Raw genomic sequence first — 15484 nt, forward strand, 5'->3', positions numbered from 1 at the left:
AGAGCTGACATTAGCTGCTGCATCACTGTTGGAATAAATTTTTTCTTATTAAGACAGATTCAATATAACTGCAATGTGGTTTGTCTACTGCGTGAACTAACAAATATAAGTTTTTTATTTCTCTCTTATTTCAGAGCTGAGTTTGGTAATCACTAGATGTTGTGTACAAACACAAGTATGCATTCTTTAGTCAGATTGTGACAAAGCACATGTTAATATATCTAATCTGACCAAAATCTAATTATGTTAGATTATGATGGTGATACATTTAAAGCCAGCAAATTCCTTTATCTACCTGACAGGAGAATCACGTCAATCTTGTTCACATTGAGTCCCGGAAATCAAAGAGGCGTAACTCAGAATTTGAGATCTTTGTGGACTGCGACAGCAACCACGAGCAGCTGAACGAAATCATTCAGCTGCTTCAGAAGCACGTGAACATAGTTGACATGGATCCACCTGACAACTCCTGTCTGTCTGAGGAAGGTAAATTCCTATTCTGACTAATAAATGGTCAATTCTCATTTCTTATAAGAGACATGTTGTTGCTTGAAAGAAACATGTGCCAGTTGGTTCACTTGGTAATGCATAGATGTAAAAACTGCTCCATGTTTCAGATATGGACAATGTGCCCTGGTTCCCAAAGAAGATTTCTGATTTGGACAAGTGTGCCAATCGTGTCCTGATGTATGGGTCGGACTTGGATGCTGATCACCCGGTAGGTATGCACTGTACATTGGTTCACTCTAAGTGGTACTCAGTAAGTACACTCAGTGCACTGCTTCCCCCTTGGTGGAGTCTAGTGGGTACAATAAATATGTTACTTCATTCCCTGTGTTGTCCTGATTCACCAGTAGCCACATGCTTTGCCTCAGCTATGAGTCCATACACTACATGATTATCATATCTCTGTGTTTCTTGGCAGGGTTTTAAGGACAATGTATACCGCAAGAGGAGAAAGCATTTCGCTGATCTGGCCATGAGCTACAAACAGTAAGTATATAATAAAGTGATATCATATGCTAAATGATAATAAGACAATGACAAATCTCTCTCCTTCATGGAAAGAGAAAGCCATAGTGCTGTCATCTTTAGTGTTCATTTCATTTGTCTTGTTTGTTTGTTATGAATCGCTAGTCTTTAGCACCTGAACTCAAATCCATTCTGAACAGTTGGATTTGGTGTACGTGGGCATGGGAATTTCCCCTTGAGCCTTTGGTCCCTCTCTTGTTAGGGGTCCAAGCAGCAAAGCTGGTGGAACCCTCTTGTATCCATTAGGATTATTATTAGGGGTCCAAGCAGCGAAGCTGGTGGAACCCTATTGTATCTGTTAGGATTATTATTATTATTATTATTATTATTCTTATTATTTTTCTCCGCTAAAAGTGTCTGAGGCTCAGCAACCATACGTCCTAGAGCAACCAAATTTGGCAGGTGGGTTCCTATGGCCCCCCACTACTCAGGCACTAAAAATCACCTATGTCGGCCAGATGGTGGTGCTATAACAAAGGGTCATGCGTAAAAGGCCATAACTCCCACACCATAAGTCAAATCAACACAAAATGTCATTGACCTATGCATTTGGATGTGCTCTACAACTTTGCAGTTGGGACCACCTGTGTCCGCCATATTGTTTGCCCGCCATTTAGACTTTTTAGTTGCGGCGCGGAAGCTTTCTCCGCTAAAAGCGTCTGAGGCTCAGCAACCATAAGTCGTAGACCAACCAAATGTAGTAGGCGGGTTCCTATGGCCCCCCACTATTCAGGCACTACAAATCAGCTATGTCGGCCAGATGGTGGCGCTATAATAAAGGGTCGTGCTGAAAAGGCCATAACACCCACACCATAAGTCAGATCAAGAGATCAGATCAGAGTCATAACTAATGATTGGTTAGGGCATCTAATTTGTGCACACTTGAATTTTCAATCTTGTTACTGCTGCTACAAACTGTGTTATGGCTCAAACCATAATGCAATCAACATTGCTGAAGTTGAAGTTTGAGGTTCAGCAACAGCTCATGTACACAAACTCCACTGAGATTCTAACTGTTTTCAAAGAACTGCTTTCTGATCATAATAATAGTAATAATAATAGTAATAATAATAATAATACATTTTATTAATATAGCACCTTTCTCAGACCCTAGGGAAAAAATAAAACAGGTAAAATGCATAGATATACAGAGAGAAAACATAAAACCAAAAATAAAACAATAGAAAAACAAAATACATGTGCAGACAATAAGATTCCATGGAATCACAGAGCATCAAAACACTAAAGAGATAAGAGGCAGAAGAAGGAGTACATTTTAAAGGTTTGTTAAGAGGGGGTATGCGTATGGTAGTGCTGGTGGAATAGGTACATTTTGAGTTTGGTTTTGAAGGAGGAGACACTACTGTATTCACAGAGGTGTTGGGGTAAGGTGTTCCAAAGTCTCGGGGCAGTCACACTAAATGATCTAGCTCCCATGTTAAACAGTCGTGTGTGGAATGGAGAGTAAACTGGTTCCAGAAGATCTGATTGGGTGGATTGGTGTGTAGGGAAAATACGTTCAGAGAGGCAGGAAGGGCAAGTCAATTTAGTGCTTTGTATGTAATGATGAGGAGTCTTAATTAAATGCAGGCAGATATGGGAAGCCAGTGTAGCTGGTGGAGAACAGGGGTGATATGAGCAGATTTGTTTTAGATGTATGCTGTGTTTTAGATGTATGGTGGTTTATTGAGGGATTTTCCAGGGAGACCAGAGAGCAGTAGAGTGAGTTACAGTAAACCAGATGAGAGGTGATGAATGCATGAACTACAGTTTCAGCATCATGACGGCAGAGGCAGGAGCAAAGACGGGCAATGTTGCATAGGTTGAAGAATGCTGTTATGGTTATGGAGTTAATTTGTGTCTGAAAGGAGAGTGTGGGGTCGAATGTAACTCCAAGGTTATGGACTGCAGCAGAGGGGGCAACTGTGTTGCCATGAATGATAAGATGCAAGGCAGCATCTTATCAAGGCAGCTACAGAAACGTCTAGGCTGCCACGTTTTGGCAAGGCTACCGCCTGTTGGCATATGAGGCGTGTCTTCTCATTCGCTGACGTGAAAAGAAATTCATGCTCCCATTCCGGATGGAAATAATACGTTTTTGATTTCTTTTTTGCCGGACCCTCAGCCATATCGATGTTGTCATGTCAGTTAAGGTTTGCATTGCTCGCAACTCCTGCTGTACAAACTGTTAGCGTTAACGTTATTACTTCCTCGACCCTCGTTACGTGATTTTTTTTTACCCCCACACACAATTGCTTGCAGCCATTCATAGACCTCAGCGTATCAAATAACCAATTAGTGATTGTAAGATAACATATGACCTATGTGTTATTCAAATCAACGAGCCAGAGCTAGGTCTAAAAAGTTTGTTAAAACAACCAACCAACCAACCAGAGCATGAAAAAACTTTTTATTTATTTATTTATTTATTTATTTATTTATTTATTTAGAAAATGCGAAAATTCTAGGGCTCGACAGTGAAGGATTTGAAGATCGACCAGTTGATCGTGATCAACCTGTTGGTTACCCTTGCCTTAGACAACAGCTTTGGACACAACCAGCATGATTTCTGTCTTGTCAGAGTTTAGCTTGACGAGATTTGATGCCATCCAGCGTTGAATGTCCTGTAAACAGTTTATCAGGGAGGAGAGATCAGTAGGTTTGGTACTGAGGTAAATCTGACTGTAATCAGCATAAAAATAAAATTGTAAAGCATGTTGATGAATGATAGATCCGAGAGGGGCACATAGATAATAAACAAAAGAGGGCCTAGGACAGAGCCCTGTGGGATACCTCGAGAGACTGGAGCAGTTGGTGATTTGTGTTTGGCAGTGTAGATAAAATTCTGCCTGTCAGTGAAGTAGGATCTGAAACAGGCTGGAGCACTTTTGCAAGTATTTAGATGAGATTGGAGTTGAGAAAGTAGGATGTTGTGATTGACTGTATCAAATGAGTTAATGAGATCAAGGAGGGGTATAATTGTATTGAAACCAGAATCAGCAGAGTGGAGGAGGTTATTCATTCTCAGAGGAGGGAGGTTTCTGTGCTGTGGTGAGAGTGAAAACGTAACTGGAAAGGCTCATACAGGTCATTACTGCACTTGTGTGCCTGTATTTGGGAGGCCACTACCTTTTCCATGACCTTTGAAAGAAAGGGATGGTTGTAGATAGGCCTGTAAATATTAAGGACAGTGGATTCAAGACAGGGATTATTAAGTAAGGGTGTGGCAGTAGCAGTTTTCAGAGAGAGGGGAACGAGTGAGGAGATATGAGCTGAAAGGACAGGGGGGACAGGCTTTAAGAAGTTGGTGCTAGATCAAGTTGGGAAGTGGAGGAATTGGATTTCAGAATTAGTTTGTGAATGTATTCTTGGTCTGTGGGAGTGAAACAGTTGTGCCTTAAAATCTATTGCTGAACACACTTGGTTAGTGTTATAAAATGTACTACACAGTATGATGGTACTGGCCAAGTATCATCCCCAACTACTAAAAAGCAACAAAATATCTTTTCATATAACAGGCAGTTTTCAGTGTGTTTAACACACATTTCAGTGGGTCAGATACACTACATTTCCAAAAGTATGTGGACACCTGAACATCACCCATATGTACTTGTTGAACATCTCATTCCAAAACCATGAGCATAAATATTGAGTTGGACCCTTCTTTGCTGCTGTAACCTTCTGAGAAGGCTGTCCAGTAGATTTTGGAACATGGCTGCAGGTATTTGCTTCCATTCAGCCACAAGAGCATTAGTGAGATTGGGCGCTGATGCTCTGCATAAGGCTTACATCGCAGTTGGAATTCCAGTTCATTCCAAAGGTGTTTGATTGGGTAAGAGGTCAGTGCTCTGTGTAGGCCAGTCAAGTTCTTCACCACCAAACTTCAAACTTCACCACCATTTTTTGTGGACCTTATTTTGTCCACAGGGGCATTGTCCTGATGAAACAAGAAAGGGCCTTCCCCAAACTGTTGCCACAAAGTTGGAAGTGCACAATTCTCTAGAATGTTATTGTATGCTGTCGCATTAAGATCTCCCATCACTGGAACTAAGGGGCCTAGCCCAAATAATGAAAAACAACCCCAGACCATTATTCTTCCTCCACCAAACTTTACAGTTGGCACTATTCGGGCCAGTACAGTTGGCACTATGCATTCTCCCAAACCCAGATTTGTCTGTCAGACTGCCAGATAGTGAACCGTAATTCATCACTTTAGAGAATGTTTCCTCTGTTCCAGAGTCCAATGGCAGTGTGCTTTACACCACTCCATCCGATGCTTGGCATTGCATATGGTGATCTTAGGCTTGGGTACGGCTGCTCAGCCATGGAAACCCATTTCGTGAAGCTCTTTATGAATAGTTCTTGTGCTGACGTTGTTTCCAGAGGTAGTTCGGAACTCTGTAGTGAGTGTTGCAACTAGGACAGATGGTTTATATGCACTACACTCTTCAGCGCATAAAAATCTCCATGTGTGCCAATGGAGATTGCATGGCTGTCAGCTTGATTTTATGCACCTGTTAGCAATGGGTGTGGCTGAAATAACCACAACCACTAATTGGAAGGATGGCCACATACTTTCGGAAATGTAGTGTATCAAATTCATGTACAGCTTGAAGCAAACAAACAAGCACAGTCTCAAACTTAACTGCTGTGTTGTCAAACCACTTTGTCTGTCCTGTAGAGCAGTCCGCCTCTGTCGTTTTGGAGGAAATGCCTCAGGCTGCATCATCATGCTGCAGTTCACTTCCCAGAGTAGTTTTGTGTTCAGCCATGCTTATGTGTTTGGGTGATGCATGTGTGACCTTCATTTTAACATAAGGTGAAGCTTCAGCTGTGGGGACAATATCCACAAACTACTGGACTATGACTACTAATCCCTTGAACCAATATATAGCACAGTGAGCAATGATTTGTTTTGCGGTGCTTAGCAATCAACATTACTGGCTGTAAGGCTAATGGGGCATGGTTTATAAAACATTGTAAATATCAAAATATATTTGTTAATATTGAGACTATGGGCTTACACCCGGTGCAAAGCGACGCCAAGCGCAACGCCAGTGTCTTTGCTAGTTTCAGACCAACGCAGTTGTCATTTTCCCGTGCAGCGCCCACGTTGTTTAAATAGCAAATGTACTTGCACCCATCTGAACGCCCATGGTCTTAAAATGAGGTGTGGTCAGGCGCATTGTTGGCGCATTGCTATCTTGAGGCAGCGGAAAGCAATTGCGTGATTGATCAACATAAACCTGGTCTTAAGTCAATGGCGCAGTATTTTGGTGTTATTTTAAGGGCGCATTATTAAGATAGTAATATGCGCCTACTTAGGAGGGTGCACAACGCGCGATATTTAAAAAAAATACATGTCATAATGGTTAGTCATAATATTTATCAGAATTAGCTAATCACAGTAATGACAAATCCGCCATTATAATAGCAATCCGCCAAGGTGCAAGCGCACCCGGCTTTTAAAGGGAATGGGAGATGACATGATTTATTTCATGTTACACCCAAAACACACCTATGATTAATTAAGAGACAAATTAAGTACAACCCCTTTGAAACATGCGCCTTACTTTGCGCTCAGATTATCTGCCGTTAAACTAGCAAAAGTGGATTTGGACACGCCCTAAATTCACTTGCGCCATGCGCCTTAGACCGTGCTCTTAGATTGTTAAAATATAGCCATATATATATTTATATATATATACAAAGAATTGATTGTCTGTTCTTGAATCAACTGTTTGTAACAGAAGAGATAATTTAGTTTTATACAGGGTAAATCATTTGAATTTGGAACCACTGATACTACAGTCCTATACCATATTATTATGGATTTAACAAAACCGTAATTATGAACATCTCAAAACACTGTTGCAACTTGGCTTGTGACAGTACTGTTTGTTTCATCAGGATCATCAGACCATAATGCAATTTGTTTCATCAACCATCTCATTGATGTGTTTTAAGAATGAAAATCATTAATCATTTACCATTTAAAAAATGAAAATAATTTAAAACATGAAAATCCAGTGATTAGTTTTAAACGGAACAAAGATAATTGCAGTTCTCCCTAGTTAGCTGTTCTGATGCAGTGCAAAAACAGACTGCTAATCCAGTGTGTCTTAAGTAATAAATATGAAAGTAAATTCAATCAGAAATGTTCTAAATTATCTAATTGAGTTATGTCTCTCATGCAGGGCTTAATTTCTTGCATTTATTTCTATTTCTCTTGCAGTGGGGACCCCATCCCTCGCATTGAGTTCACCGAGGAGGAGGTGAAGACATGGGGTGTGGTGTTCAGGGAGCTAAACAAGCTTTACCCCACCCATGCCTGTCGAGAGTACCTGAAGAACTTGCCGTTACTTACCCAATATTGTGACTGCCGTGAGGATAACATTCCTCAACTGGAAGATGTTTCACGTTTCCTCAGGGGTGAGACACTGAACCTCTCTTTGCCAACTGTCTTTGAGTTTTTAGGACGGAGTGTGGCGCAGTGGGTAAGGAACTGCGCTTGTAACCGAAAGGTCGTAGGTTCGAATCCCGGGTAAGGACACTGCCGTTGTACCCTTGAGCAAGGTACTTAACCTGCATTGCTTCAGTATATATCCAGCTGTATAAATGTAAAAGTATAAGTAAAAGTTGTGTAAGTCGCTCTGGATAAGAGCGTCTGCTAAATGCCTGTAATGTAATGTTAATTCAAACAGTAATAAGCATCACAATTACAGAAACACAATTTATGTGTGGTTTTTAAAACAATGTTGTTCTTCACTGAAAATCTAAAAGTTATTTATTGCCAAATCATTAAACCAAATAGTAACTTCTAAATAAGCTGGGATCAATTGAAACTGCCTCTTAGAAACATAGAGTGTATCAGTCTCACTTTCCATCGAGGCTGTTATGTTCGGGAACATGTTTTCTAAGCATCAGGGTTGTATTTTTCTCAGCCTGCTTCAGCATCAGTCAGTGTGTCAAGATCAATCTAAGCCTGGGGCTGTTTCAGTGTCTATGTGTCAAACTCAGCGTAAGTGTCTATGGGCTTCAAAGAAATGGTCAAAACGCAGGACTGATCATCATAGTAATCGATGATATGAGTCTGTCTGATCATCAAGTGTAAGTGTATTATGCCTGGATTAGTTCTCTGCCTGCCATGCATTAAGAAGATATACATTTTATTTTCAGTATGTGACTTGTGTGTCAATGTTTCAGAGCGTACAGGTTTTACCATCCGGCCAGTGGCAGGCTATCTTTCCCCTCGTGACTTCCTTGCAGGCCTGGCATTTCGGGTTTTCCACTGTACCCAGTATGTTCGTCACAGCTCAGACCCCCTCTACACACCCGAGCCGTAAGTGTGCTCATACTGCTTAAGGGTACTTTAGCCTTGCTCTTAGAGTGATGATTTTCTCTTTATCTTTGAGACTTTAGTCTGACACATTTCACATTACTATGGCATTCCAAAGACAGCAAGCCCTGTTCCAAAAAAAGCATAGTTCTGTACTTGCAAGTCAGGCCTTGTATATGTTTTGCAGCGCTCACACCAACCAAACTACAGTAATCGTATCGAGGGCCTGAAGAAATGATCAGATGACTATTTCACATTTGTTTCAGTCCCCTACCACCACCACAAAAGCAAACAAGACACTATCACTTTGCAGCTTCATATTTGTCATATCAATTTTTAATTTTGAACGTGCACTTAGAAATCTGGTTGACGTGTCGTAATGCATTAAGACAGCATCAAGACACAATTTGGCTAGTTCAAATAAAGTGACAAATTACTTTGTCATTACAACTTTATTACTTTTTAAGACAAAGACTGTAATTCTACTGTGTACATAACTGTCATGAAATCATATTACTGTGACAATGACCAATGTTAAAATCCCGTGTGACAGTTTATGACACATAATGACACGTAACAAAGCATTATGAAGTTCTTTTGACACTGTCATGAAGCCATTAGCTAAGTGAAGTATCAAATAAAGTGTTACTAGAAAATGTTAAATAAGTCATACTTTACATGATGTCACCTTTGCTCATTTACAAGTTTCTGTGTACCCCAAGGATATTACTTTATTCGCCCATCGGTCTTTACAAAGTTTTTCTGTGCATTTCTTATTTACTTCCCACTTTCCTGTAACAGCATCATTTTATGGTTTTATACTAATTTATAACTCATTATTAGTCACTAATTGTAGGCAAATGTCTAACTGTTCTAAAATTCAAGTTGTCAATTCAGATTATCATATGCTTGATTATTTTTCCCGAACCTAATCTTAACCAAACCTAATGCCCACCCCAACCGTTGCACGTCCGTAAATGTCTATGTCTGTGGGTGTCAGGGATACTTGTCATGAGCTGCTGGGCCATGTTCCTCTGCTGGCGGAGCCCAGCTTTGCCCAGTTCTCCCAGGAGATCGGCCTGGCTTCACTTGGGGCATCTGATGACTCCGTACAGAAGCTGGCCACGGTGAGTGCCATGCTACGCCTCCTTCAGTGCTTCTCAGGTTGGGCATCAAGCTGCCTCAGTGTTATGCCAGTTCTTGTGTTGACATGGTATTGAAATCACTCTTTTCTGCCTTTCAGTGCTACTTTTTTACAGTGGAGTTTGGACTGTGTAAACAGGAAGGGAAGCTGCGTGCATACGGAGCCGGTTTGCTGTCCTCTATCAGTGAACTCAAGGTCACACATCCTTTAACAAAGTCTTATTTTTTATACAATGTGTTTATGGTCATCTTACTATAAAATACGCTTCTGTACTTTTCAAGTGGGCCTTGTGAACCTTTGGTTCTTATAGATATCAATAGATTGTGAAATACAAGTACATATTTCAGAGAAGTTACACACAGAAACAGCTCATATATATGACACAGTGACAAAAGTTTTGCTGTTTTGGCTCTGTAGTTCTGCAAAAAACTGGATTTAAAAAAAAACTATGAATACAAGGTTAAACTGCAGGCTGTCAGCTTTATTTCAGGGTATTTACATCCATTATTTTGAGGGTGTTTACATCCATTGGGTGGTTGGATGGGTGATTGGATGCAAAACTGAGTTTCATAAGTCAAAACAGTTGATTTGTAGTGAAATGATTGATGATGATATGATTATGCTACAATTTTCAACAATGCACATTTTAGACATTTTGGATAGATTTGGAGAAATTAAAGGATACCAGAGTACACTTTACATTTGGCTTCATAGAGCTTTAATAGTTCTACACATCACCCTCAGATTTTGCTCCCTCATGGTCAAGAAGTGTATGATCCAGGACATAAATAGTTACCTGGTTTATATATGTGGCTCTTCAGTATTTCATTTCAAACTAAAGGGGAACAACTTAATTTTTGCCTTTTTGCCAAGATGATTTTGTTAATTACCCATTTGTTTTGACCAATCACAGATTAGCAGTGAACATTTTTTATTAGATTGATAATAGAAAACCTGCACTAAGGGAGTACAGTGAGATTTTTCCTCCCAGTCCTCCCTACCGTACCATCACTTGACCGTTTTTAGGTTTTGTTGTAGGTTTACACTTCTGTGTAAGGTTTTTAACAAGAGTTTCAATAGTGGATTTTTTCTAAGAGAAAAAAAAGATTTTATATGACGCTGAGATTTTGTAATGGTTTATTAATTTAAACCATTTAGAGCATCCTCCTCTGCCTGTGCATCAGTAAGACCACCCTTTCCAGTGAAGCAGCCATTAAGCATAAGTTATTTATTTTTCAATGTCCGAAAAAAATGCAGTAAACATTTATTTAACCTCTTAGCGATATCCCCCTAGTAGTCGGCACGCCGGTGTGATTGCTAAACTCAGACATTCATTGCTCCTGCAACCAAAGTATGAGTTAAAAAGAGAAACGTTTTGCTTTATTTTCATTACGGTCCACGACAACAATGCCGAATACAGAGTTTTGCAGCGCCACCATTGTCGCTTTGGTTGTTCATTTAACAAGCACCCCCTCCCTGCAGTCTCATTTGCAACTACATCCCCACCCATGACATAATGGACTATTTTGTCTATCTAGGCAATGGGCATTCATAAATATATTCTTTCACCGCTCAAACATCGTATTTCATCATAGCAACAAGATAAACCCGATAATAGCCCTAAGATATGCCAATACAGCAGTGAAAACGCTGCTCAGTGAATAACAAAATAAACAAGACAATTAAAAAAAAGATTATACCATGTCATTCTACAGTTAATATCTGGGATTAAATATTGAAGGAATATACAATCTTACCATTGGTTTTACATAGAGATGTCCCTTTTGAGACTGAGTGGTCAAATATTGTCTTGGATAATCCGTTTGTGAAATATACGTGCATTGGTGACATCTGGGTACCTTCCAATATAGCTGTGCGTAATACCACACATGTTGTTTACGGTTTTGTCGCCCTTTTTGGTACAGTCTGGCTTGATTGACAATTCATTTATTCAGTAGGTGGGAGTATAAGCTTTCTAACGACACATAACATGTCTAATTTTGCTTTTGGAATAGCGTTTTATAATTCAGCGTAACTGAACGTTTTCTCATCATTGCATTCACTCTGTGGTAGCAGTAAAAGACACTGCACCTGATGAAACGTTGTCAACGATTTTTCATAATTTCTTGGAAAATACTATTATTATTGAGGACTTCTGAGCATAACTAAGCCACATGTTTTCTGATAGACCTAGCTGACATTGTTTTCTGGAGTAAGACAGAAGCGGAGAGGACTGTATCATTGATTTACTGTCGCTGTCTCTATCTACTGAACACAGATATGATTTCACTATGATTTCATCATCGCTATGTAAATATTACTGCTCAACATATTTTGGTTATATACGTTATTTTTTAAATTGAGTGTCTTTAAATAGGTGTTCGTTGGTGGTTTAGTAGTTTTTGTGATGCATGCAACAGTGCTGACGTGTGAGAGTTGGAACATTGCCAAAACGTGGTGGACGGTTGAAAATTGTTTTCATGTCGTCCCATCCCCATACAAGAGTACAGAGTATACAGACATACATACAAGAGTTAATTATTACACATGTAGGTACTGTACCACATTTTGTGGCAATATTTTTGCATTATTTTTTAAATCTGATATCAATGTTTCTCTTTAAACCTTTATAAGAGGCACATGTATATGCTTTATAATGGACAAAAAGCATCATATTCATTTTTGGAGAGATTTGGATATGTTTCAGGACCCCTAGATATTTTAAGCCACTGTACTGACGGAATGCTTGTAATTCCCACTTTAAAATGAAAAAAAGAGTTTTCTTTGACTTTATACTCTATATCTATTCTCATCACAAATATTTCCTTTAGGTTTTTCTGTAATTTCAGGTTAAATATATTTTTCCTGCATTATTGTCTGACACTGACACCATTGTTTTGCATCAAATGGCTGACTTAACTGGAAATTGAATAAACAAACAGTACTCTATACACTATATTACCAACGTATCAGGACACTCCTTAGTTTGGGTTGTTTTCCATGGTTTGAGCTAGGTCCCTTAGTTCCAGTGAAGGCAAATGATGCCCATAATTTTGGATGAGATGTTGGATGTCAGGTGTCCACACATATAACCGTAACCTCAAACTGTTGTCCTAAGGGAAATCATTTCATCTACTTACAGCATGCCCTCTCTGGGAACGCCAAAATCTTGCCCTTTGATCCCACGATCACATCTAAACAGGAGTGTATAATCACCACCTTCCAGGATGTCTATTTTGTGTCAGACAGCTTTGAAGAGGCCAAAGTCAAGATGAGGTTTGTGGTCATTTTGTATTATTGGCAAGCAAAAGTATTTCCACTTAACTTTCCTGTTATTGTCTTCAGAATCAAAAAGGACCCTATCCTAAGTTTAACTGCAGTGAAAACCCCTGAAATGTATACCCCTGAAAAGGAAAAGCAGAAAGAGTCAAAAGTAGCAATGTAGAATACTAAAAAATCAACTCAAGTAAAAGTACCTTGACTTAATTGTACTCAAAGTACCACAGTACTTAAATACTGTAACGAGAGTAGTTGGAAATCATTACTTTCCACCTTTGCAACTGAAACTCCTGAAGCTGTCTTAAAATCCGCGTGGGAAGTTGAGAAGTTAAATGATTTTTCTCAAATTTTGCAGTCTCATCTGTGGTGTTATATTTTCATTATTTTTGCCAATTAGGGAGTTTGCCAAGACCATCAAAAGGCCATTTACCGTGCGCTACAACCCTTACACCCAGAGTGTGGATGTTCTGAAGGACACACCCAGCATTAACAGTGTGGTGGAAGAGCTGCGTCATGAGCTGGACATTGTGGGTGATGCACTCAACCGACTTAACAAGCAGCTTGGTGTCTAAGTCTGCTCACCTTACCCTATAACCCATTAACTGCACTCTCTATCAGTCACAAAAGTATAGTACTAAAAACCATAGGTTTAAGATTATTTAGTTATGACAAAACATTCAGCCTAATGTGCTTTTCAAGTTTCTGTTAAAGACTTGAGCCTGAATGAACAGTATATTGAAGTTGTTAATATTACTGCTTTAACTCATGAACCTATTTAAAAATGCTTATTTTAAGATAAAACCAGTCACAATTGCCTGTTGTTAACCTCATGTTCTGTTGTAATTAACTTCTGCTGAAACAGTTTTATTCTGGCATAATTGTGGGAGTTAAAAATAGTGATTATAAGCTTACCATAAGAAGGAGAAACCTATGAATTCACATCCAGCATATTCACATATTTTCAATATATGACCCAGTAGTGCCTTGCTATTGTCTCTCTCTGTGGTCGCATGATAAAGGGGAAGGTGCCAACAGTATCTGCTAAAGACCTAAATAATGTTGTTTCAGAATGGATATTAAACGGTAATATCTCAGGATTGACAGAAAAAGTGTAATATTTGGTGTGCCAGTACCTCAGAGAGGCTAATGCAAGGCTGTGCTGGTTTGTACAGTTTGTGAAATTATTCATCAATCATTTAATAGAAGAAATGATATTAGATTCAGTGGTCTTTGGGCTTCACATGCATGTACAAAATGTAATGTAAATTAGCTTTGACAGTCAACAATTTGGAATTTGTATGCCAATTGTTAACATATTTCCTATTTTTCTACATTGAAAATGATTTGATTTACACTCTCGGCATCAACTTAAATGTTCTTTTTTGTTTTAAAGTAAAAACATTAAAAAGGAGAATATCCTACTTGTGCCTCTACTTAGAGGTTGTTTTCCTTTCATTGGTGTTGACAGACCTTTCTATAGTGTAACCACTGTACCGTTCAATGCACATATTATTTTAGAAATGAACAGCTGTCAACTTGATTGTCATATTAAAGTGTTGATAGCTGGATGAAAGGGGGCTCATTTGTATTTATCTTACTTTCAGCAAGCAGTTTCATTACAGTCTGTATTTCCATATTGCACATTAAAGGGATGTTATCGCTTTCTAAAGCTTGAACATGAAAAAATACTTCAGATGGCTTGTATTGTATTGTAATGTGCAAATTTTTTGTGGAAGAGTTTTTTTTTTTTGTTCATTCTCAGTTTACCTTTTGTCTTTTTAGCTCTGGACAAAGGTGTGCAACTAAAATTGTAACTTTGGACAAAAGCATTACAATTGCACTGCATAATCATTATTGGGAAATGGTGATATTTACTATATGTGCTGAAAAATGTTGTTCTTCACTCTCATAATAGACTTAAGCTAGAAAAAAATCCAAATTCAGGAGCACTGACCATTGTTATTGAACATTTATTTACATCAGTTATGTAATTTCTTTATGCTTATCTGCTATTCCCTATTCTAAAAACATTCAGGTAGCTTTTTCATTTTTACTTGGAAAAGTCCTCAGAAATGTAGTTCTAGTCCTATTTAAAATATTTAAATTGTGCTTTGTTGAAAATAATATGTCGTTGGATGGTAGTCCTAATATTTCTGCATTTGTTTGGATTACTGAGTTGCAGTGTATTTTTTATTTTAGTTTTCCTTCCAAATGTTATGTATAATCTTATTATATAGTTTTTAAATAAAGTCTGTATAATGTCCAATACTGTGTTTTATTCAAGTCAGTTGACAAAAATGTGAAAATTGTTTTGCCGATGGGTGCTGACATTTAAAAAAAAAAAAGAAGACGTTTTTTCTGTTCCCATTATTGAAAATAATTGTACTCCAAATTGATTTACAAAAGTGTTTAAGGCCCTGCAGATGTGTTCAAGGTGTTGATAATTTAAAAAAATATATACAATATTTATGTTCCCATTATTGAAAATAATTGTACTCTAAATGGATTTATGGAAGTGTTTAAGGTCCTTCAGATGTATTTAAGGTGTTTATATTTTTAAAATATAAAATTTATATGTTCATATTATTGAAAATAATTGTACTCCAAATAGAGTTATAGAAAAGTTTAAGGTCCTGGAGATTTGCCAAACCTCAACGAGCTATCTCAGCTGCTTGCCCAGATCATTATCT

The 15484-nt window shown here is 38.5% G+C and overlaps 1 protein-coding gene across 3 annotated transcripts in view; it reads left to right on the forward strand.

Moving 5' to 3' along the window:
* The window catches only part of LOC135255007 (tryptophan 5-hydroxylase 1), a 48600-nt gene extending 33540 nt beyond the window's left edge, over positions 1–15060 (forward strand). For all 3 annotated transcript variants that reach the window (XM_064335680.1, XM_064335681.1, XM_064335682.1), the window contains exons 3-11: positions 303–486; positions 618–718; positions 926–993; positions 7268–7464; positions 8239–8374; positions 9372–9498; positions 9615–9710; positions 12658–12791; positions 13192–15060. In XM_064335680.1, coding sequence (XP_064191750.1) covers positions 303–486; positions 618–718; positions 926–993; positions 7268–7464; positions 8239–8374; positions 9372–9498; positions 9615–9710; positions 12658–12791; positions 13192–13366 — 1218 coding nt within the window. In that variant the 3' untranslated portion in view covers positions 13367–15060. The remainder of the gene's footprint in view (positions 1–302; positions 487–617; positions 719–925; positions 994–7267; positions 7465–8238; positions 8375–9371; positions 9499–9614; positions 9711–12657; positions 12792–13191) is intronic.
* The last annotated feature ends 424 nt before the right edge of the window (positions 15061–15484 follow it).

Source organism: Anguilla rostrata, chromosome 5 (assembly GCF_018555375.3).
Source record: "Anguilla rostrata isolate EN2019 chromosome 5, ASM1855537v3, whole genome shotgun sequence".
Lineage (NCBI taxonomy): Eukaryota > Metazoa > Chordata > Actinopteri > Anguilliformes > Anguillidae > Anguilla > Anguilla rostrata.